The sequence below is a fragment of the Oncorhynchus clarkii genome, chromosome 12, assembly GCF_045791955.1.
Source record: "Oncorhynchus clarkii lewisi isolate Uvic-CL-2024 chromosome 12, UVic_Ocla_1.0, whole genome shotgun sequence".
In the NCBI taxonomy this organism is placed as follows: domain Eukaryota; kingdom Metazoa; phylum Chordata; class Actinopteri; order Salmoniformes; family Salmonidae; genus Oncorhynchus; species Oncorhynchus clarkii.
In genome coordinates this window covers 65,485,058-65,507,561 of record NC_092158.1, presented here as the reverse complement: position 1 = coordinate 65,507,561, position 22,504 = coordinate 65,485,058, and the positions used below count along the sequence as shown (strand labels likewise).

Genomic DNA, 22,504 nt, shown 5'->3' with positions numbered 1-22,504 from the left:
TGTAACAGATGACATTGATATTCTGACTATCTTTGAGACTCACTTAGATAGTACCTTTGATGATACAGTGGTAGCAATACATGGTTATAACATCTACCGAAAAGACAGAAATGCCAACGGGGGGCGGTGTTGCGGTCTATATTCAAATCCACATTCCTGTTAAGCTTAGAGACAATCTAATGTTAAATACTGTTGAAGTAATATGGCTACAGGTTCATCTGCCTCACCTAAAGCCCATTCTTGTGGGAAGCTGCTATAGACCACCAAGTGCTAACAGTCAGTATCTGGATAATATGTGTGAAATGCTTGATGATGTATGTGATATCAAAAGAGAAGTATATTTTCTGGGTGATTTAAATGTTGACTGGCTATCATCAAGCTGCCCACTCAAAAAAAAACTTTAAACTGTAACCAGTGCCTGCAACCTGGTTCATGTTGTCAGTCAACCTACCAGGGTAGTTACAAACAGCACAGGAATGAAATCATCAACATGTATTGATCACATCTTTACTAATGCTGAAGAAATTTGCTTTAAAATGGTATCCAAATCCATAGAATGTAGTGATCACAATATAATAGCCATATCTAGGAAAAACCAAAGTTCCAAAGACTGGGTCTAATATAGTGTATAAGAAGTCACACAATAAGTTTTGTGGTGATTCATATGTTGATGATGTAAAGAATATTTGCTGGTCTGTGGTGTAATGAGGAGCAACCAGACGCTGCACTTGACACATTTATGAAATTGCTTATTCCAGTTACTAATAAGCATGCAACCATTTAAGAAAATGACTATTAAAATTGTTAAATACTCTTGGCTTGATGAGGAATTGACTAATAATATGGTTGAGAGGGATGAAGCAAAAGGTATGGCAAATAAGTCTGGAAGCCCAACTGATTGGCAAACATACTGCAAATTAAAAAATCATGTGACTAAATAAACTATACTTTGAAACACATAAATTATATAAAGAATGATAGTAAAATGCTTTGGGGCACCTTAAATTACATTTGGGGGGGGGGGGGGCAACTCGGCTCCATCATTCATTGAATCAGATGGCTCATCACAAAGCCCACTGATATTGCCAACTGCTTTAATGACATTTTCATTGGCAAGATAAGCAAACTCCGCAACAAACGCTGACGCTACACATCCAAGTATATCGGACCAAATTATGAAAGACAAGAATTGTACTTTTGAATTCTGTAAAGTCGGTGTGGAAGAGGTGAAATAATTATTGTTGCCTATCAACAATGACAAGCCACAGGCTCTGACAATCTGGATGGGAAATTACTGAGGATAATAGCAGATGATATTGCCACATCTTCAATTTAAGCCTACTAGAAAGTGTGTGCCCTCAAGACTGGAGAGAAGCTAAAGTCATTCCGCTACCCAAGAATGGTAAAGCCCCCTTTACTGACTCAAATAGCCGATCAAACAGCCTGTTACCAACCCTTAGTAATCTTCTGGAAAAAAAATTGGACCAGATACAATGCTATTTCACAGTAAATAAATTTAAAACAGACTTTCAGCATGCTTATATAGGGAAGGACACTCAACAAGCACAGCACTTACACAAATGACTGATGATTGGCTGAGAGAAATTTATGATAAAATTATTGTAGGAGCTGTCTTGTTGGACTTCAGTGCAGCTTATGACATTATCGATCATAGTTTGTTGCTGGAAAAACGTATGTGTTATGGCTTTAATGTGGACAAATAGTTACTTATCTAACTGAACACAGACGGTGTTCTTTAATGGAAGCCTCTCAAATGTAAACGAGGTAGAATCAGGAATTCCCCAGGATAGCTCTTTAGGCCCCTTGCCTTTTAAAATATTTACTAACGACATGCCACTGACTTTGAGTAAAGCCAGAGTATCTATGTATGAGGATGACTCAACACTATACACGTCAGCTACTCCAGCGACTGAAATGACTGCAACACTTAACAAAGAGTTGCAGTTAGTTTCAGAGTAGGCGGCAAGGAATAAGTTAGCCTTAAATATTTCTAAAAGTAAAATCATTGTATTTGGGACAAAACATTCACTAAACCCTAAACCTTAACTAAATCTTGTAATAAATGTGGAAATTGAGCAAGTTGAGGTGACTAGACTGCTTGGAGTAATCCTGGATTGTAAACTGTCATGGTCAAAACATATTGATATAATAGTAGCCAAGATGGGGAGAAGTATGTCCATAATAAAGCGTTGCTCTACCTTCTTAACAACACTATCAACAAGGCAGGTCCTACTGGCCCTATTTTGTCGCACCTTGACTACTGTTCAGTCGTGTGGTCAAGTGTCACAAAAAAGGACTTTTGCAAAAATTGCAATTGGCTCAGAACTGGGCAGCATAGCTGGCCTTTGGATGTACACAGAGCTAATAGTAATACTATGCATGTCAATCTCTCCTGGCTCAAAGTGGAGGAGAGATTGACTTCCTCACAGGTACTGGCATGTTGAATGCACCGAGCGATCTGTCTAAACTACTAGCACACAGCTCAGACACCCATGCATACCCCACAAGACATGCCACAAGGGGTCTCTTCACAGTCCCCAAGTCCAGCACAGACTATGGGAGGCACACAGTACTACATAGAGCCAAGACTACATGGAACTCTATTCCACATCAAGTAACTGATGCAAGCAGTAAAATTGGTTTAAAAAACACCTTATGGAACAGCGGGGACTGTGAAGCAACACAAACATAGGCACAGACACATGCATACAAACACGATAACATACGCACTATACACACACATACACATGGATTTAGTACTGTAGATATGTAGTATTGGTAGTGGTAGAGTAGGTACCTGAGGGCACACAGTGTCTTGTGAAATCTCTTGAATGTATTGTAATGTTTTTTACATTTTATGAACTGCCTTAATTTTGCTGGACCCCAGGAAGAGTAGCTGCTGCCTTGGCAAATACAACGTTTCAAGTATTTAGATCAAACAGGGCGACAGATATGAGGGTTTAAGTGAGACAGCTTATAGCAAACGGTGGCATTCTTATTGACCAAGTTACTCATGGCATCTAGTTACTCATGGCATCTAGTTTCTTACCAATCTATGCTTGAGTTATTTGACAATGTCAACAACAACAACAATTATTCAGAGAATAACAATAGGTTTCAACCCGTAATGAGAGTAGAAAAAATATTAAGAGAGATATCATCTCCAATGCCGGGACAGAGAAGTGTCAAATAGGGATATGTGAATGAAAAGACAAACTGAACACGTCTCACATAGATTGACAAAGAGAACCTGAGAAAATAAGTGCCAACAAGCTACTCTAGAGATGAGGTGGAATGGAACGATGAGGGAGGGAGAGGGGGACAGAGAGGGAGAGAGAGAGAGGGAGAGAGAGAGTGAGAGAGGGAGGGAGGGAGAGATACTACATTACAGCCGGCCTGGGGTGTTCAGTATAGTATAGACCCTCTGCATGGACATGCTCGCCTGACTGTCTGCACAGATCAGGCCCCATGGTCACCAAATACTAATCATATTAGACAAGTGGCACCGTTACGAGGGGCCAGTGTATTTTTAGGCCTCTTTTTTTCCCCTTGTGGCAAGCCGAATCAAACGGGGAGAATGGGATTATAGTATGACAGGCAGGTAGACTGTTGTCCAACCTGCAGGGTTAGTCTCTATTGTCTTACTATAGACCAGCAAATCCTGCTAGCTGTCACAATCCCTGGATGCTGCTACTGTATGTGTGCTGGTTGTCATTTCAATTTGAGGGTTTGATTGATCCCGTGGTTAGGTTCTGTATAATCGGAATCAATTATACATAAATAATTTAGTGTCTCTCTAAAACTGTTTTGTGGGGGAGGAAATATTGTTATTCTATTATTACTAGTATTATAAACAGTACGTTCTATATTCCATGAAAACTGTCTACAACTCTTCACTTTGTATTGTCCCATTTCATAGGCCATATGATTGCCACACCAATGCCGTAAACATTATGCTGCTTGTTCAGTTGCAGCACCAATCTCACAGACTCCTTCTCTCTCTCCTCCTTCCCCCACTTTCTCTCCTCTCTCACCCCTTCCCCCTCCAGGAGTCAAAAACCAGCCATGGATACAGCTCCAGAGGAAAGCAGTGACTCTGGCCCTCAACTCTACCAACCCAGAGCTCTCTGCTGTGCTGACCTCCGCACAGAGTCAGTATGAGATAGGAGGTTTCCCCTACCCATTGGGCCTGGAGAGCAATGCCACCGGTGAGAAATAGAGGGAGGGGGTGGAGGGGAATACATGGGTAAAAGACAGGCTGAAAATGCAGAATTGCTCAAGTGGAAAATCCAGAGATTTTGACCAAAATAGATTTCTGTCAAAAACTCCCAAATTATGAGAAATGATGGCAGGAAACCATGGGAGAAGTATGATTACATAGTATTATGTCTGAGTGTCATGAATGATGAGAAGCCAATGCATAGTGTCTGTTGGAAAGACTCTTCTGACAAGTGTAAACCAGGTCAACCATGATGATGATGATGATGATGCCTTAGAATGGTGAACAAACGGTAAAATGCTGAGGGTGAATATTGTGATGTTTGCATGATGACGGTAGCGTTGGCGTTATTTGTGTTGAGAGGCGTGGTAGCGAGCCTTGTTTGGGATTTTCTACTGTCGGGTTCCACACCACACTGGTGTTTGGTCTAAAGACCTTTTGTGTCGTCTCTCCCCAGGGGCTAACAGTAGCTGGGTGGGCCTGACTGCGGTGGCGGCGGTCAATGCCCAGCTCTTCAGTCGTAACGGGACCAGTGTTCAGGTGTGGGACCCCGTCCATATCTGCATCCCCCTGCCCTTAGACACACCCCTGCAGACAGCCACCAGTGTCCCCGTGTGGAGGTTCGACGACAAGACAGGTAAAGGGAACCACCCACCATCATAGCTGACCAATACTGAGAGCCCTCCATGTACAAGTGTCATCAATTTGTTTGATAGTGCTGACTCTTGAGTGCTGTCAGTTGAAAATGGTTTCCCTAAAAAAAAAAACGTCCTTGTATACAGTAACATCCTCGTACATACTTTAGCCAGTTTCATTTGTTCATCAACATTGGGCTTGCTGCTATACTCAAATACATACATAAAAATGCCTGTCAATAAAAAAAACTGCCATTGATAGTAAGCCACCGTCCGTCGGTCCACAAATCTAAGGCATATAAATGGCAGTGGTCTGAGCTTGGAAAGGGGCGAATAAGAGGAACCTCCAGTCCATCTGCTCTAACTATGGCTGCCTGGACTCCCAGCTGGTCACAGGTAGCCTGGTTCAACCAGACTGAACGCTGTGCCCAGCAGTGTTTTCCTCGGTTCAGTGTGGTTTACCCAGGCTAGCTGATCCTGTCTCACATGGGTTAATCCTCTTCCGAGCTGCTTCTCAGTGTCTAAAATATCGCAGTTCACTTGGCTGACAGTACTGCTGTGCATGCTTTCATAGGGAGGGAGCCACACAACGCTCTCCATCTCTTTCTCTCTCTTACACATCTCTCTCTTTCTGTCTCTCTCTCTCTCTCACACACACAAACACACTCTTTCTCCCGTTCATTCTCCCCCTCTCACGCTCTCTTTCTCTCACATACACACTCTCTCTGCCTCTCTCTTGCTCTGCATCTGCTTCCCTCTCTCTTTTGAATGTTTTATTTAAACGTAACCTTTTATTTAACTAGGCAAGTCAGTTAAGAACAAATTCTTATTTACAATGACGGCCTACCCCGGCCAACGTTGTGTGCTGCCCTATGGGACTCCTAATCACGTCCGGATGTGATACAGCCTGGAATCAAACCAGGGACTGTAGTGACGCCTCTTGCACTGAGATGCAGTGCCTTAGAACGCTGCTTCACTCAGGAGCCCCATCTTTCTCTCTCACGCACACACTCTCTCTGCCTCTCTCTCTTTCTCTCATACACTCACTTTCCTCCGTTGCTTTATGCAGTGGTGTAAAGTACTTAAGTAAAAAATACTTTCAAGTACTACTTAAGTAGTTTTTTGGGGTATCTGTTTTTACTACTTTTACTTTTACTTCATTACATTCCTTAGGAAAATATTGTACTTTTTACTCCATACATTTTCAATGACACCCAAAAGTACTGGTTACATTTTGAATGCTTAGCAGGACAGGAAAATAGTCAAATTCACACACTTATCAACCGAACATCCCTGGTCATCCGTACTGCCTCTGATCTGGCGGACTCACTAAACACACATGCTTTGTTTGTAAATGATGTCTGAATGTTGGAGAGTGCCTGTGGCTTTCCGTAATTTAAAAAAAAACAAGAAAATGGTTCCATCTGCTCTGCTTAATATAAGGAATTTGAAATGATTGATACTTTTACTTTTGATACTTAAGTATATTTTAAACTAAAGTACTTTTAGACTTTAATTCAAGTAGAATTTTACTGGGTGACTTTTACTTGAGTCATTTTCTATTAAGGTATCTTTACTTTTACTCAAGTATGATAGTTGGGTACTTTTTCCACCACTGGCTTTATGGAACCCATGCCTAAAAACTCCAGACCAGGGTTGTTTCTTGTCCTGACAACCGGTCCGGACTTCCCATGGCAGCCATTGTTCCAGTGTGTCTGAACCGGAACATGCAGATCACTGCAGATCTCATTGACATGCCTGGCATTTCCCTACCGAGATTCACATTACCATAACTATGCTGAAGAAACCCTGGTAAACACTTCCTATGAATGTCCTCTTCATTACGCAGTATGGATTTAGTCATAGATGTTTATGAGCAGTTATTAGTGCCTATGTTGTGCATTATTATGCATGATTCATAGCTCAGGTGTTCTAAATGGGCTTATAATGCATTATGAAGAGGGTATTCATAGGAAGTGTTACCGAAGCCATGGGCCTATTTCTACAGATCTCCATGATAACCTCAACTTCTTGAAGTTGGATGTCAAGGATGGGACAGTACACAATGGACTGAGAAGATCAAGTCTAATGAATAAAAAGTAATAACCAACCAGACACTTGCCCTGTCTGGATATGTCTTCCCAAGGGTAGATGATGAAGCACCTATCTGGCAGGCTCCATTTGGGTTCCCGGGGTCCTTCCATGATTGTATCTTCAATACAGAGAGCAATATGCATGCACAACTCGGAACTATCGCATATAGAAATCATGGACAAGCATTGATCGGCAGATCCCAATGATGCACAAAAGATGGGTGTGTCATTCCGATACCATAGTTGTGGGTTCAATGTGCAGGAAACATGAAAACAGACTGTGTGAACATCCTTTTTTAACACCCTGTGGGAAAACTGCAGCTGAAGAGTGTTGTTGTCCTGAAGCCTGATGATGTGATTAGGCCTGTTATGTAGCTCCAGGAGGCCTGGGACAGAGGAGGCAATGTTCCCCACCTCTCTGGTCCTATGTTGCCACGGTGACATGTTATGAGATGCAAACAGAGACACAGATGGACGGAGGAGGGAGGGAGGGAGGGAGGGAGGGAGGGAGGAGAGGTTTGAAGGGTTAGTGTTTTTGAGTAGAGAAAGGGGGCAACAAAGCTGTGGTGTAGGGAGAGATTTTGGATAGTGGGATGAGCTGGTCTGTTGGAGTTAGCTGTAGGCTATTGCTCACATCCTGTCAGCGTCGCTAAGATGACTGAGGATTAATGGTTGTGAGTGCTGACCCTAACGTTCAGTGTTGGGACAAAACAAGTTACTGAGCTTGGGACAAAACAGGTTACTGCCAATTGACTAGGCACCCTCCACTAACAACAATCTCTCACTCTCGAGCTCCATTAAGTGGCTTATATTGTGGGTATTTGTGGGTGTTGAATTTAGTAGTTTGCTCAAATTCGATGCATGCAAATGTTTTACTCTGTACCGTAGCTGAAAGTAAATGGAAATCAAATCTTTACAGTAAAACCCAAAAGAACAATATAGCACAGGATTTAAGCAAACTGATTAGTCAAACAGAGCGTTGCAGCGTTAGGTTCATGCATTATTTAACTGTATGGGTTTTTATTCAACCGTCCACTAAGTGGGAGGCCCAGAACTCATATCTCATTATCTGCAGTGACGAACGAACAGTTAGCTAGGTGGTGAGAGGCTTACTGATTATAATGTGGACACCAGGGTGGATGTGTTGTTTAACCGTGTCATCTCTAAAGGGGTCACCTCTAATTCCACCATGCACACACACATACACACACCCTGCTCTGGGGATGTGGGCTTTTGTTTGCTTAAGAGGGAAGAGTGCCCCCCACTGACCCTCATGTAGTACTGCAGCAAGTGGTGTCCTACAGTATGTCTCGAGTGCTCTATACAGTATTTCACTATATATTGTATACATAAAAGCGGGTTCACTTCTGAATAACAGCGCGTAGGAATAAGAAATCCTTTGTTTCCGTCATGGTTTAGTTTACGTCCAACGAAGTCACGTTCTTTCCCTGAGTTATCCTGAGTTTTCCCTGACCTATACAGAAGCAGTAAACCTGAAAGCAAATCAAAACAAATCAAGTAACATCGCAGGTTCACCCAATGTCAACAAGTACTAGACAGGTAGAATCCCACATTGAATCCCACACAGAGCAATAAAATAAACTCCCGTGGAACTTTAAGATCAGTGTTGAGTAGAGAAATGGGCCTCTAGTCTAGTATGCCCAGGGGGTCCTCTAGATTTATGAGTTACTGTAAGTCTGGATGCCTGGGCCTCTCTTCCAGAGTTAGGTTTTACACCAGATTTCTCTCTCTCACACACACACACACACACACACACACACACACACTCCACTCCTCCAGTGTGCCAGGTTACACTTGCAAGACTTTGTGCTAAGGCTTTAAATCCACAATGTGTTTTGTAGATGTTTGGGGCAGAAGGGGAGGTTTGCCAAGAGCACTCGGAATACTCTAGCAAATAGAATCAGGTGCTGCCATGGAAGCCTTTAGTTGGTGGGTACTGTAGTGTACTGTGGCACTGTGACAGATCTATCAAGGAAGAGCTAAAAGGGCTGTAATGCCAGGCTGCTGACTGTCAGTCTACATTGAGACTGAGAGGAAATTAGATTTTAGAGTGAAACATGGAGAAGATTAATATTCATTGGACGTGGGTGGATGGCCAGAGTGAGCTACCGCTGAAGAGAGAAATGGATTTGTTTCGGACTGAATCACACGTTTGTGTGTATGTGGGTGTGCGTGCAGTCTGTGCATATCCATTTGCACATATGCATGACACTTGAATACAAGAGAAAATGCAGTGTGATGATGAGTCAAAAAAGTTGAATCAAAGTTGAACATGACCCTTTCGTCAGGCGGGAGGAAAACTCTCTTTCTTTCTCTCTCTCTGTGTCCATGATGACCCCTCCCATGTGATCTCCTCCCATCCTCCTCCTTCAAGGCGTCTTTAAAAGGGAAAGGAGGAGGAAGAAGGACGACACAGTGTTTCTTGTTCCATATAGCCCAGGAGACTCTAAATCAGAGGCGCCATTATCTCTCCAGACTCAGCTGTGTGTCTGTGTTTGTTTTGGAGACGGATCACATGCATGCACACACTCTGTCAGGGGGTTGTGGGGGGTGGCTTGGAAATCCCCCTGCCTTATACTGAGGAGATAAACAAAAGCCCCTACTACTGTTCATCTGTGTGCATGACGGCCCCTAGTGGTCGACATACAGGACTACATCCATGGTCGAGCACTTCCTAGATAAGTGATTTGGCATGACACACATTCACACTTCAATTCACTCTCACCTCCCTTTTACCCTACTTTAGAGGATTGTTGAGTGTGTTTCTATTCACACCACTTAGGTTGTGTTAATTAGAGCTTGGCTCAATATGTAGCCTAGAAGTCCTATGTTGACTTCTCAGGTGGTTCAATGTTTGAGGTTGTGGATGCCAGATTGTCTATTAATGTCTAAAAATAGATGTACTGTAACCAATGGGCAGTAAAGCTGGCCTAATGGATTTTCAGGCCTCCGTCTGTATTCACAAAGCGTCAGTAGAAGTGCTGATCTAGGATCAGTTTTGACTTTTAGATCATAATGAATAAGATGACCTGATCCTAGATGAGCACTTTTAATTAATACAGGCCCTGGTTGTATTGCTGCTGTGATGACAAAGGCAATATATTCACAGACTTCCCTTGCCTGGGGTATTAGCACTAAAAGAGTCCAACAAATGTTTGTAGTCTAAACAGATGATATTGATCTAATAGTTATTTAAGCAAATAGTTGTATTGCTTATTCGATTTGAAAGGCAATGTTATGTTTATTTTTTTCAAATATGTTATTAATCATAAGCTATATCTTACTTTAAACTTGACATTTTTATTTTAGACCACTGTTTGCATTCCCCCCTACAATGTGTTAAAATCATTCAGGACACTTGCATAAGTAACATGTAGGCCTAATCTTAACCTGCCTCTGTGTTTGTTTTCTGCAAAGTGAAAATGCTAACGAGAATGACAGAAATTAAAACTATTTTAGGAGCGGGAGGATGATGTAGAAGGGGACCTTGGGTGTACTGTGGGCAGAGGTCTCCCTGTCAAGACGCATTAAGCTACTGAATTGTGACCCTCTCCTCAGGGCGCCTGGCATCATGGGAAATGGTTCTTCTCTTCTTCTTTTCTCTTTTTATTTATTTTCTCTTTTTTCTTTTCTTTTTTTTCTTTTTTTTCCCCCTCGCTCCTCTTTTGTTATTGTGGTTATGGTCGGAAAGCATCTCCCTGGACTCAAAGCTGTCTTCCTTCCCTGAATCACGTTATTCGCTCATCATTTGTGTATGTTCTGTACAGACGAGCTACGCATCACTGGATATGAATGCATAACACCGCTGGCCTTATAATGTGAAGTAATAGATTTACAGCACACGTTCAGTACAGTAACGATGGAGCTGTTCCATCTTCTCACTCCAGTATTACATAGAATATACTGTGTACAGTGGGGAGAACAAGTATTTGATACACTGATGATTTTGCAGGTTTTCCAACTTACAAAGCACGTAGAGGTCTGTAATTTTTTTTATCAAAGGTACACTTCAACTGTGAGAGACAGAATCTAAAACAAAATCCTGAAAATCACATTGTAAAAAAATCACATTGTATGATTTTTAAGTAATTAATTAGCATTATTAGAAAATGGAAGAAGTTCAAGATGACGGTCAATCATCCTGGGTCTGGGGCTCCATACAAGATCTCACCTCGTGGGGCATCAATGATCATGAGGAAGGCGAGGGATCAGCCCAGAACTACACGGCAGGACCTGGTCAATGACCTGAAGAGAGCTGGGACCACAGTCTCAAAGAAAACCATTAGTAACACACTATGCCATCATGGATTAAAATCCTGCAGCGCACGCAAGGTCCCCCTGCTCAAGCCAGCGCATGTCCAGGCCCGTCTGAAGTTTGCCAATGACCATCTGGATGATCCAGAGAAGGAATGGGAGAAGGTCATGTGGTCTGATGAGACAAAAATATAGCTTTTTGGTCTAAACTCCGCTCGCCGTGTTTGGAGGAAGAAGAGGGATTAGTACAACCCCAAGAACACCATCCCAACCGTGAAGCTTTGAGGTGGAAACATCATTCTTTGGGGATGCTTTTCTGCAAAGAGGACAGGACAACTGCACCATATTGAGGGGAGGATGGATGGGGCCATGTATTGCGAGATCTTGGCCAACAACCGCCTTCCCTCAGTAAGAGCATTGAAGATGTGTCGTTGCTGTGTCTTCCAGCATGACAACGACCCGAAACGCACAGCCAGGGCAACTAAGCAGTGGCTCCATAAGAAGCATCTCAAGGTCCTGGAGTGGCCTAGCCAGTCTCCAAACCTGAACCCAATAGAAAATCTTTGGAGGGAGCTGAAAGTCCGTATAGCCCAGCGACAGCCCGAAACCTGAAGGATCTGGAGAAGGTCTATATTTTATGTCATGGAATAAAATGCTAATTAATTTCTAAAAAATCATACGTGATTTTCTGGATTTTTGGATTCCGTCTCTCACAGTTGAAGTGTACCCATGATAAAAATTACAGACCTCTACATGCTTTGTAAGTAGGAAAACCTGCAAAATCAGCAGTGTATCAAATACTTGTTCTCCCCACTGTATATGTGATTATCCTTGAAATTGTTGTGTCCGGAGATTATGAGCATGCTTTGGGGGAAAAATAAATTGGAAATCAGTATTGTTAGTGCAGAGCATGGATAGTCACACAAATACACTGCTCAAAAAAATAAAGGGAACACTAAAAGAACACATCCTAGATCTGAATGAATGAAATATTCTTATTAAATACTTTTTTCTTTACATAGTTGAATGTGCTGACAACAAAATCACACAAATTATAAATGGAAATCAAATGTATCAACCCATGGAGGTCTGGATTTGGAGTCAAACTCAAAATTTAAGTGGAAAACCACACTACAGGCTGATCCAACTTTGATGTAATGTCCTTAAAACAAGTCAAAATTAGGCTCAGTAGTGTGTGTGGCCTCCACGTACCTGTATGACCTCCCTACAACGCCTGGGCATGCTCCTGATGAGGTGGCGGATGGTCTCCTGAGGGATCTCCACCCAGACCTGGACTAAAGCATCCGCCAACTCCTGGACAGTCTGTGGTGCAACGTGGTGTTGGTGGATGGAGCAATAAATGATGTCCCAGATGTGCTCAATTGGATTCAGGTCTGGGGAACGGGCGGGCCAGTCCATAGCATCAATGCCTTCCTCTTGCAGGAACTGCTGACACACTCCAGCCACATGAGGTCTAGCATTGTCTTGCATTAGGAGGAACCCAGGGCCAACCGCACCAGCATATGGTCTCACAAGGGGTCTGAGGATCTCATCTCGGTACCTAATGGCAGTCAGGCTACCTCTGGCGAGCACATGGAGGGCTGTGCGGCCCCGCAAAGAAATGCCACCCCACACCATGACTGACCCATCGCCAAACCAGTCATGCTGGAGGATGTTGCAGGCAGCAGAACGTTCTCCACGGCGTCTCCAGACTCTGTCACGTCTGTCACATGTGCTCAGTGTGAACCTGCTTTCATCTGTGAAGAGCACAGGGCGCCAGTGGCGAATTTGCCAGTCTTGGTGTTCTCTGGCAAATGCCAAACGTCCTGCACTGTGTTGGGCTGTAAGCACAACCCCCACCTGTGGACGTCGGGCCCTCATACCACCCTCATGGAGTCTGTTTCTGACCGTTTGAGCAGACACATGCACATTTGTGGCCTGCTGGAGGTCATTTTGCAGGGCTCTGGCAGTGCTCCTCCTGCTCCTCCTTGCACAAAGGCGGTGGCAGCGGTCCTGCTGCTGGGTTGTTGCCCTCCTACGGCCTCCTCCACGTCTCCTGATGTACTGGCCTGTCTCCTGGTAGTGCCTCCATGCTCTGGACACTACGCTGACAGACACAACAAACCTTCTTGCCACAGCTCGCATTGATGTGGCATCCTGGATGAGCTGCACTACCTGAGCCACTTGTGTGGGTTGTAGACTCCGTCTCATGCTACCACTAGAGTGAAAGCACCGCCAGCATTCAAAAGTGACCAAAACATCAGCCAGGAAGCATAGCAACTGAGAAGTGGTCTGTGGTCACCACCTGCAGAACCACTCCTTTATTGGGGGTGTCTTGCTAATTGCATATAATTTCCACCTGTTGTCTATTCCATTTGCACAACAGCATGTGAAATGTATTGTCAATCAGTGTCGCTTCCTAAGTGGACAGTTTGATTTCACAGAAGTCTGATTGACTTGGAGTTACATTGTGTTGTTTAATTGTTAAGTGTTCCCTTTATTTGTATATATTTTCAGTTTTGGGAATATATTTTGGAGTGATAAGTATCTTAATGGAAATCTACACATACATGTCTTAAATTGTTAAGGAAGTTGACGTACAATGTTTAATGTAATTCCTACTCTACTACTAACTAATTCTGCCCTCATGCTGACTTCAACAGGACTCTGGGTCAGGAAAGGTACCGGATACATCAAGAAAGAAGGAGCACAGCTGACATGGAGTTTTGTGGCCAACCAGCTAGGATATTGGCTGGCTGCCTTTCCCTCAACCACAGGTACAGTAACTATGTCCAGAGATGGGCAGTATTTCCGTCACATGTATTTGAAATATGTAGTTAAATTACTTCTGAGTATTTTGCTATTTGTATTACAATGGGCTGAATTACACTCCACTGTATTTTGGAACAAGATACTTTCGAGAGCTGTAATTTGTATTTTCATAAATACTTTTCTATACCATTTTTTATAGCTGTTCACAATTTTGTGTCTCACTTTCACCCTGCATTGGTATCCGAAGTCTTATGGCACTATAATTTTGCTATGTTCATTTTCACATATACATTTTGGTAATTTAGCAGACATTCTTATTCAGTGACTTACAGTCCCTGCATTCAACTAATCTAGATAAACAGCATATCACAGTCATAGCAAGTAAAACGATTATGTAACCATTACTGAGAATGTTGTTGCTGCTCGGGCCAACTACTTGCAAATGTATTTTCTTGTTCTTGACATTTTTTTCTACAGCCCCACTGTAGGCCCCCTACTGGCGGCCCTTGGGTGATGTTATTTGGCCCCCTAAGTTTTCTAAGCAAAAATAAATCGTTTTTCATTTTGGAAATCTGTTCCAAAGTATTCCCACGCATAATAGAGAGACATATGTGATTGTATACAAATGTATGCAAGGTTTGAAATGATTATGCTTTAGTCTGTTTGAACCTTTTGAGGTCAATTTGCAGTCTACTGATTATTTCTAATTATGTTACGGCCCCCTGACCATCCGCAAAAAAAAAAAAATTTAAACGTCCCGCTGCTGAATCTAGTTGGAGATGCCTGTCTTAAGGCTATGTCAATATGAGATATAAATTGAATAATTAACACTTGTTTGTGCACTCTTGCGAAGAAACTGTGTAGCTAGGGGTTGTGGTCTGTCCATTACAAAGCTTTTTATAGGGAGTCCTGTTGCAGACTTGGCCCATCCTAGTATCTTATTTATCACTGTAACAAATTTCTGTGAATTTACTGCTAAACATTTTGTTAGCTATTGTAATTCTATATTAATGTACAGTACTCTAAAGAGCAATGCATTATGGGGGCTCAATGGCATTCCGCTACACTGCGGTAAAATGACAGTAGAGTACTGTATTACCTGTTTTGCTGTATATTTACAGCAACATAATGTGAATGATGGTATATTGTGGGAAAATATTGTGGGCGGGGAAAGAATCTCGGTCTATTTAAAATATTTAAAAGCATTCCTTGTAATACGCTATATTTGTTGCACCCATTAGTGAGAACGCTGTACACCATAGAATACACTACCATACCGTATTTTTGGAAACTAAAACCTTGACCTGTAAATTGACAGTAATTTACTGACTAATGTGCTGCCAGGAATGTACTGTAGTACAGTACTAGATTGTATTTTTGGAATCTAAAACCTGTTCCGGTAATCTACAGTAAAGGAAAAATATTTGGCTCATTAACATATTCCGAGGCATGCCTTGTAAGTAGCTATATTTTTTGCACCCGTTAGTAAGAATACTGTACCATCTGAACTAATATGTGGTAGTAGTGCCCTAACAATTGAATGTGTATAGGGACAGGTCAGAGTGGCAGCAAGTCTTAAACCTTTACTGTTTGAGTGTTTTGCCAAGTCTGTTTTGCCCTGTAATCTATCGATGTTATGTTTGATACCGGCGTTCCGAGATGTATCACTTTATCAGAAGCACATGATCAATGACGTCCGAAACTTTATTTTTTTGTCGAACAACCACCTGATTAGTTTTGGTAGAAGACGTCATCTATATAAGTTGTCTGTTCTAAACGATTTTGACCAGCAGGTGCCACTGGTGTACACTGTGTTGATCAAAGCCTTGAGCAATGAACCTGTTTTTGACACAATTGGCTGGAAAAGCCTCAATGCTACTAGAAGCTTCATTTCCCGCCCACTACTGTAATCACGGACAGTTTGGAAGCCTTTGTTTAGGCCTCTAGAAGGGCAAGTGATATAAAACACCAAATATTCATAAATATGCTGTAATATACACATACCTAGCAGCCAACCTGCTTGCACCAATCCCATGTAATTGCAGTAAAATACCAATATTACGTTTACAGTAGCATTTACTTTCTTACTGTACTGTATCGTTGCTCTGATATTACAGTAACTTACAGGAACCTAGTAGCAAGTTACTGTGAATATTACCGTAATGTACTTGGCACTAGCCAGATCTGGGCAAAGATACATCAAAAGGTATCTTGTTACAAATAGAAAATACCTTGAAGACCAATGTATCCTTAACTACAACAACATTCTCAGTAACAGTTACAGAAACATTTTACTTGCAATGACTGTGATATGTGTTTTGACTGTAAGTTGCTCTGGACAGAAAAGTCTGCTAATGACCCAAATGTCAATTTTAAAAAGGAACACATGCAAAGCAAACTGCTGGGTATTATTCTAGTGAGTTCCACACTCAAACTATTTGTTTGGGGGTGGAGCTCATTAGAATAATACCCAGCAGTGTGTGTTGCAATTGTTCATTTTTACATTTACATTTTGGTAATTCACTCATCCAGAGTGACTTACAGTGAGTGCATTAAACAAGAATGTTGTTGTAATTAAGCGGGCTACTTGCAGGTTTATTTTTGTATTAGAAAATACAAATACATGTATTATAATTAAACTGTTACAAAATACATGAATTGTACTTCAGGCCAGTGAAATACAAATGATTGGTATTGAAATACCTAACAGATATACTGCCCATCATTGGCGCTAGCTGCCTGCACTGTAAATCTGCAACAGTTTACCAACCACTACACTTCCAGTAATGCACTGTAAATTTGGGAAAGACAGCATGTAGCTGTAGTCAGGTGTAACAGTAATATTTTGTACATTTGTGTTTCAGTAAAGGTCCTGTAAATCTACAGTAATTTACTGGCTTCTGTGCTGACAGTACTTTACTGTAGATTTACAATAAGCAACAGGCTACTGTGCTGCCAGTAATTTACTATAAAAATGACAGGAAATGTTTGACAGTGCACCCCTATGTTGCAGGCTCAGCTTTGAACCCCATGGGCCTGCGAGACATCACCACCTACCACACCATCTTCCTCCTAACCATCCTGGGCTCCATGGCTCTGCTGGTGCTGGTGCTGCTCTGTCTGCTGCTCTATTACTGCAGGTTGGTATCAGGCCCAGCGTGTCTCAACTCAGGTCCTGGAGTAGTCAGTCCCAGTGTGGCACATTTTTGTTCCAACCCAGCACTAGTTTTGAACTAGCTACTCTATGAGTCATCAAGCACCAGGTTTAGGGTAAATTCCATTTAAATTCCAGTCACTTCAGGAAATATACTGAAATTACAATGCCAATTATCTTCAATGCTTTTCAACAAGGAAAATTTGGAACTACTTTCTGAATTGAAATGGAATTGACCCCAACCCTGTCAGGCACGTGCTTAGTTGAATCAGTGGCGTTATTACTGGCCTGGGTCCAAAGTGTAAAATAAAAATATAACCAATCCGGGACTCTATTTGTTGTTTAATTTCCTGTTTACAGGGAGTCAAATGTGATACATGGATGCGTGTGTTTGGTTGCATTCTCCCTTTAATCCTTCCCTGTTTTGTTTTAGGCGGAGATGTCTGAAACCACGGCAGCAGTACCGTCATGGCAAGATGCATGTCTCCTCCGGCATGGACGGCTCCAAAAGAGATCAATGCACCTCCATGTCCCACCTCAACCTCATCAGCTCAGGCCACATCCACATCGACACAGCTTCCTCCACCGGGGGTGACCCAGACGCCCTCAAATCAGACCTGTCCTCCACCCGGGATCTCCACAGCTCCAGGGAGGATTTCTTCCGGCACACGCCCCCAGGAAAGGCCCAGCGCCACTCCAAGGTGAACACGGACAGTATCACCAGACGTGGCGGTGGGGAGAGTTTTCCCATGAAGGTGACAACACGCTCTACTAACACTAACAACTTGGACCCTCAGCTGCTGCTCCACAACGACACCCGCAGCTTCAGCTCAGCGGAGGATAATACCCATGATCCTCGACGTCGCCACAATCACAACGCCAATGACAACCAGGCTTACTCCTCAGATCCACCATCTCCACCACCTTTACTGCCTCCCTTCGCCGGGAACTACCAGGAGTACTCTGGCCTGCCCCCGGAGTACTCAGCGTCCCAGACCGGGGACCTCTTAGCCAGGCCCAACTCTCTAAACACCCAGCCCGGCCAGCTCATCTTCTGCCACTCCATGGACCAGATGAAGGAGAGCATGTATCGGAGTGTGGTGCCCACGCTGGTCATCCCGGCCCACTACATGCGCCTGTCGTCGGACCTGTCGGCTGTGGAGCAGGCCTTGGAGAGGCAGCAACAGATGCAGCATGACATGGAGGGAATCCAGGTTAGCATGACTCTGCCCAGGCAACAGGGACAGGTACACCAGAATCAGCAGCAGAAACCACAGAACCAGCAACAACAGAATCATCAACAGGAAGACGAGGAAGGGGAAGAACCAGGCCAGCAGAGGGAGGACTCAGAAGGACACTCCAACTGGGCCTCGGACCCTAACGCGGCTCCAGTCCACATCCCGGTCCTGTTCAATGACAACACCATATCTCAGATGAACGGAGAGCTGCAGGCGCTGACGGAGAAGAAGCTTCTGGAGCTGGGGGTGAAACCGCACCCCCGGGCCTGGTTCGTCTCTCTGGACGGTCGCTCCAACTCCCTGGTTCGCCACTCCTACATCGAGCTGGGGGGAGACACTCTCAGCATCCCTGGAGGAGGGGGGGGTGGAGGAGCCACGGGGAGTCATCATGACAACCGAGTAGACGTTGCTCGCGAAGCCAACATGAAGCAGCGGAAGGGAAAGGAGGAGAGGAAGGCCAAGGAAGCAAAGGAGGCTGCAGCTGCGGTTGAGAGGAAGGGTCACGCAGGGAAGACCTATACTAAACTCCCCTGCATCGACACCACAGACCCCCCCAGCAGCAGCAGCGAGAGCCAGGCTGCCATGTACTCTCCAGAGGACAATTCTCTGGCACCGCTGCTGGATGAGGCCCCGGAGACGACCCCCCGTGGGGGCACGTTCCCCCGGAAGAGCCGTAGCCAGGATAACAGTGCCCGGACCAGTACCACTACTACCACCAGCGAGGTGACATGCAGGGACTCAGCCACCAGCCCCGAGGATGGGGAGGATGCCGATGATAAAGACGAGGAGGGGAACAAGAAGAGTCCCTGGCAGAAGCGCGAGGAGAGACCCCTCATGGTATGGAAGTAAGATATACCTAGGGCTCTCAGGGAACATTGAGCTACAAGAGAACAGGGGGAGAAAAACCACTGTGTCAATGAACGCCTAATTTCTGACTGTGTCCCTTGAAGATTCTCTACAGAAAGAAGAGCAGAGAATATGAGAGTTTGTCTTGGAAAACCAAGAGAAAGACGTGTGTGAAAGAGATTATGAAGTGAGAATGGAAATCAAACAAAGAAGCACAATTGTCACATGAGTCGAGAAAGGACCAGGTGTTTTGAAGACCCACATTTGCTTGTAGTCATCACGGAGATCAGTAGCTATATCTGCATCTCTAAAAACATCACTGAGATCGGTAGCTATATCTGTATCTCTAGAAATTTCACATGGCTGTGGATTTATTTATTTTTAAAATCATGATCCCTAAGCATGTGGATGGGAACAAATGGGAGAGGGAACAAATGGGAGAGTTCCTCTGACTGGTTGGTATTCTGAGATTCTTGAGAAATGCTCAACAATGTTTTTCTCCACTATGCTGTTTGTAGAATTCCTTGGAAATGTTACCTATCCGATTTTGCTGTTACCTTAGCATTAACCTCAAGTCATTTTTACAGACCTTTTGGGAGGTGTCAGCTGGCCAAACAGAAACTTTTGATTCCTATGGAAAACCAAGACTGTCGGCCAGAATTGGAATGAATTAGTATATATTTTTTTCAACTCTTTAATCTTGTTTTTTTTAACAGATTAGATGGCCTTCTTTTTATGACTGAGTGGTACTTCATGTCATTGAGGAGTCAGATCAATGTATTAAACATTGGAAAAAAGGTTGATGTTGTGATTGTGAAATCCTAATAAGTAAGTCCTAGAACCCAGGGTTTACAACAATGTTGTTGTTTCATTTTGTACTCTAAAATTTTCCTTGGAGATAATGGCAGAAAACCACCTCCACGTTACTATCACTGAAGCCTGGAGAATAATGCAAAACCTTTTGCGTTGCCATTTTCCTTACTGACAGAAAATGTTAGTCATGTTTTTTTCTTCCTTTACTAACCTGCTGACCTGGTGACTTGTAACATTAAAATCTATGGAAGCATGTACCTGACAAAATTATTTGAAATGTTCATTAAGCAGTATGGCTGGAAACAAATTAGAGCATCACAGAAAAGGTTTGCTAGAACATTTTTGTTAGCTTAGCATTGCAAGTCTGTACCTTTTTGTTGCAATATCAATTTAAAGTCAGACATGGATTGGATGATACCGACATGTAAGACATTAGCTTAAAAAAAACAGAATAATTGGGTATTATTGCAAACTTGAAAGATGTTGTGAAAGGAAAAGACACTGAGTTGACTGAGTGGAAATCACAATGACCTAATGTTCCCATAAACTGTCCCATATTATATTGTCAGTAATCTCCACTGGCTCATCTTCTCAAAACATCTAATCATTAGCCTTCAGATCAATAAGACAGGAATCCATCCAGGTTTTCTCAGACCTAAAAATGTTCATGTCCAACAAATCACACCAAACAATTAGTCTCTTAAGTGCCTTTTTTTTAGCATAAAAAATAATGGCTTGGATTCAAGGCCTCGGTATGTTAACCCAGCAGTTGTACCATTGTGCAACCATTCAGAAAGCAACTGGCTAAACCTGGGGTTTAACACATACTCTGTAACATGGTTTTTCTCATTATTTTCAGGTTACGATATTGAGTCATACACAATGTTAAGCTATCGTTAGCTAATCAACTTTGATTTAAACAAACCGTACACAACCTTGATGATCAGGGGTCATTTGAAGGCAATCAAGCCATACACACACTATCAGGTTTATGAAGTCCAGTTTAAGTTCTATCACGTTGCCTTGTGGACTAATATACAGCACGGCCTAAAGGAAATCAGGTGTAGGGCCTTGCTTAAGATGCACAGCAATGGTCCTCTTAATTTCAAACCTGCATTGTCACAATCCCTGTTTTAAACCCACTGTTTTTGGGGGGATAACTACACTGTCACTGCTCTCTCTCTCTCTCTCCCCCCTTTCTCCATTCAAAAGTATGTGAATTACCCTTGAAAATCTCTTTTTAAAGTTTCACACTTTCCACATTTTGAGTTACTGAGTTGATACAAGTATGTGAAGTGGTTTCCCTGTGGTTTGAGACTCAAGATTACAACGAACATGCATGTTCCTCTTCTCATAAGCATTTGTGCAGTTGTGGTCTTTTTTCAGCTTCTCTCAACTTCAAAATGGTTTGATGTTTTAAGCTTGCAGAATTGAGCCACCTGTCTCTGTGAATTAACCAGCTCAGCTCTGATATGGAATCTCCTTAGACTATTTCAGAGAGAGATGTTATGTTTGTTTCTTTTTTGGGGGGCCGGGGTATGTTTTGGGGATGAAGTTAACGTCCAATGTCATTTTAAGGGATGAGGTTGGCACACGAACACTACTAGTTATATTGGCCCTACGAAGCACTACTGAATCGTGTGTTCTATTTGGCGTCATCAGAAATTGACATCAGAAATGATTCTGAGGACAAGGATAATACTGATGTTTGACGTCTATAAACAAGACAGTCAGAGCATTGAAGGTGTGTCAAGTCTCTCCACCTCTGTCAGTGCAGGGCAAGCCACTGATGAAACGACCCATATTAGCAAGTGCAGCATCTGTGTATTCTGACAAATCACAACCTACCACACGATGGTGTCATTGCTGGAAACAGTGTAAATTGGGTGTGTTGTGTTCTGATTAAATATGACTTGAGAAAGTTATTTTTGTTTACTTTTTTTTTTACAGTTATTTTTATATATGTGAATGCCTGGCTAATCTTAATTCCTATAGGCCTACTGTTTGAGTGCTTATACAAGGTCAGTTGTTGTCTCCTAGGCAACAGACAGAGGGATGATGTGCTGTTATGGTAAACTGGTGCCACCTCCTTTCCCCCTCAGATCTATATTTCTGAGGCAAATCTTTGCAAACTTTTATTGCTTGTTATTAATAATGTTAATATACAATCCAATAATTAAAGCATTTAACAAGTCATCTGCGTGCTTGGAATATGTACCATGTGCGTGGCATCATCAGCTCACTTACAAATGTTTTTCTATGCATTTATTGTCCTAATGTCATTCAGTTAGCTTTGAAGAAAAAGCAATAGGCTTATAAAGCTATATTTTTTGTGGTAATGTCACAATTTCTCATGAAATATAATTTTACATTGGGATTTGTAGGCGTCTCTTTAGGCCCTGGACTAAAAACTCAGTCTGTAAACTACTTGAACATAC

The 22,504-nt window shown here is 42.8% G+C and overlaps 1 protein-coding gene across 1 annotated transcript in view; it reads left to right on the top strand.

Moving 5' to 3' along the window:
• The window catches only part of LOC139421064 (family with sequence similarity 171 member A2a), a 68,249-nt gene extending 45,989 nt beyond the window's left edge, over positions 1-22,260 (top strand). Inside the window, exons 4-8 of the mRNA XM_071171565.1 lie at positions 4,071-4,229; positions 4,698-4,877; positions 13,907-14,020; positions 17,029-17,155; positions 17,603-22,260. Of these exons, the coding sequence (XP_071027666.1) occupies positions 4,071-4,229; positions 4,698-4,877; positions 13,907-14,020; positions 17,029-17,155; positions 17,603-19,256 (2,234 nt within the window). The 3' untranslated portion in view covers positions 19,257-22,260. The remainder of the gene's footprint in view (positions 1-4,070; positions 4,230-4,697; positions 4,878-13,906; positions 14,021-17,028; positions 17,156-17,602) is intronic.
• The last annotated feature ends 244 nt before the right edge of the window (positions 22,261-22,504 follow it).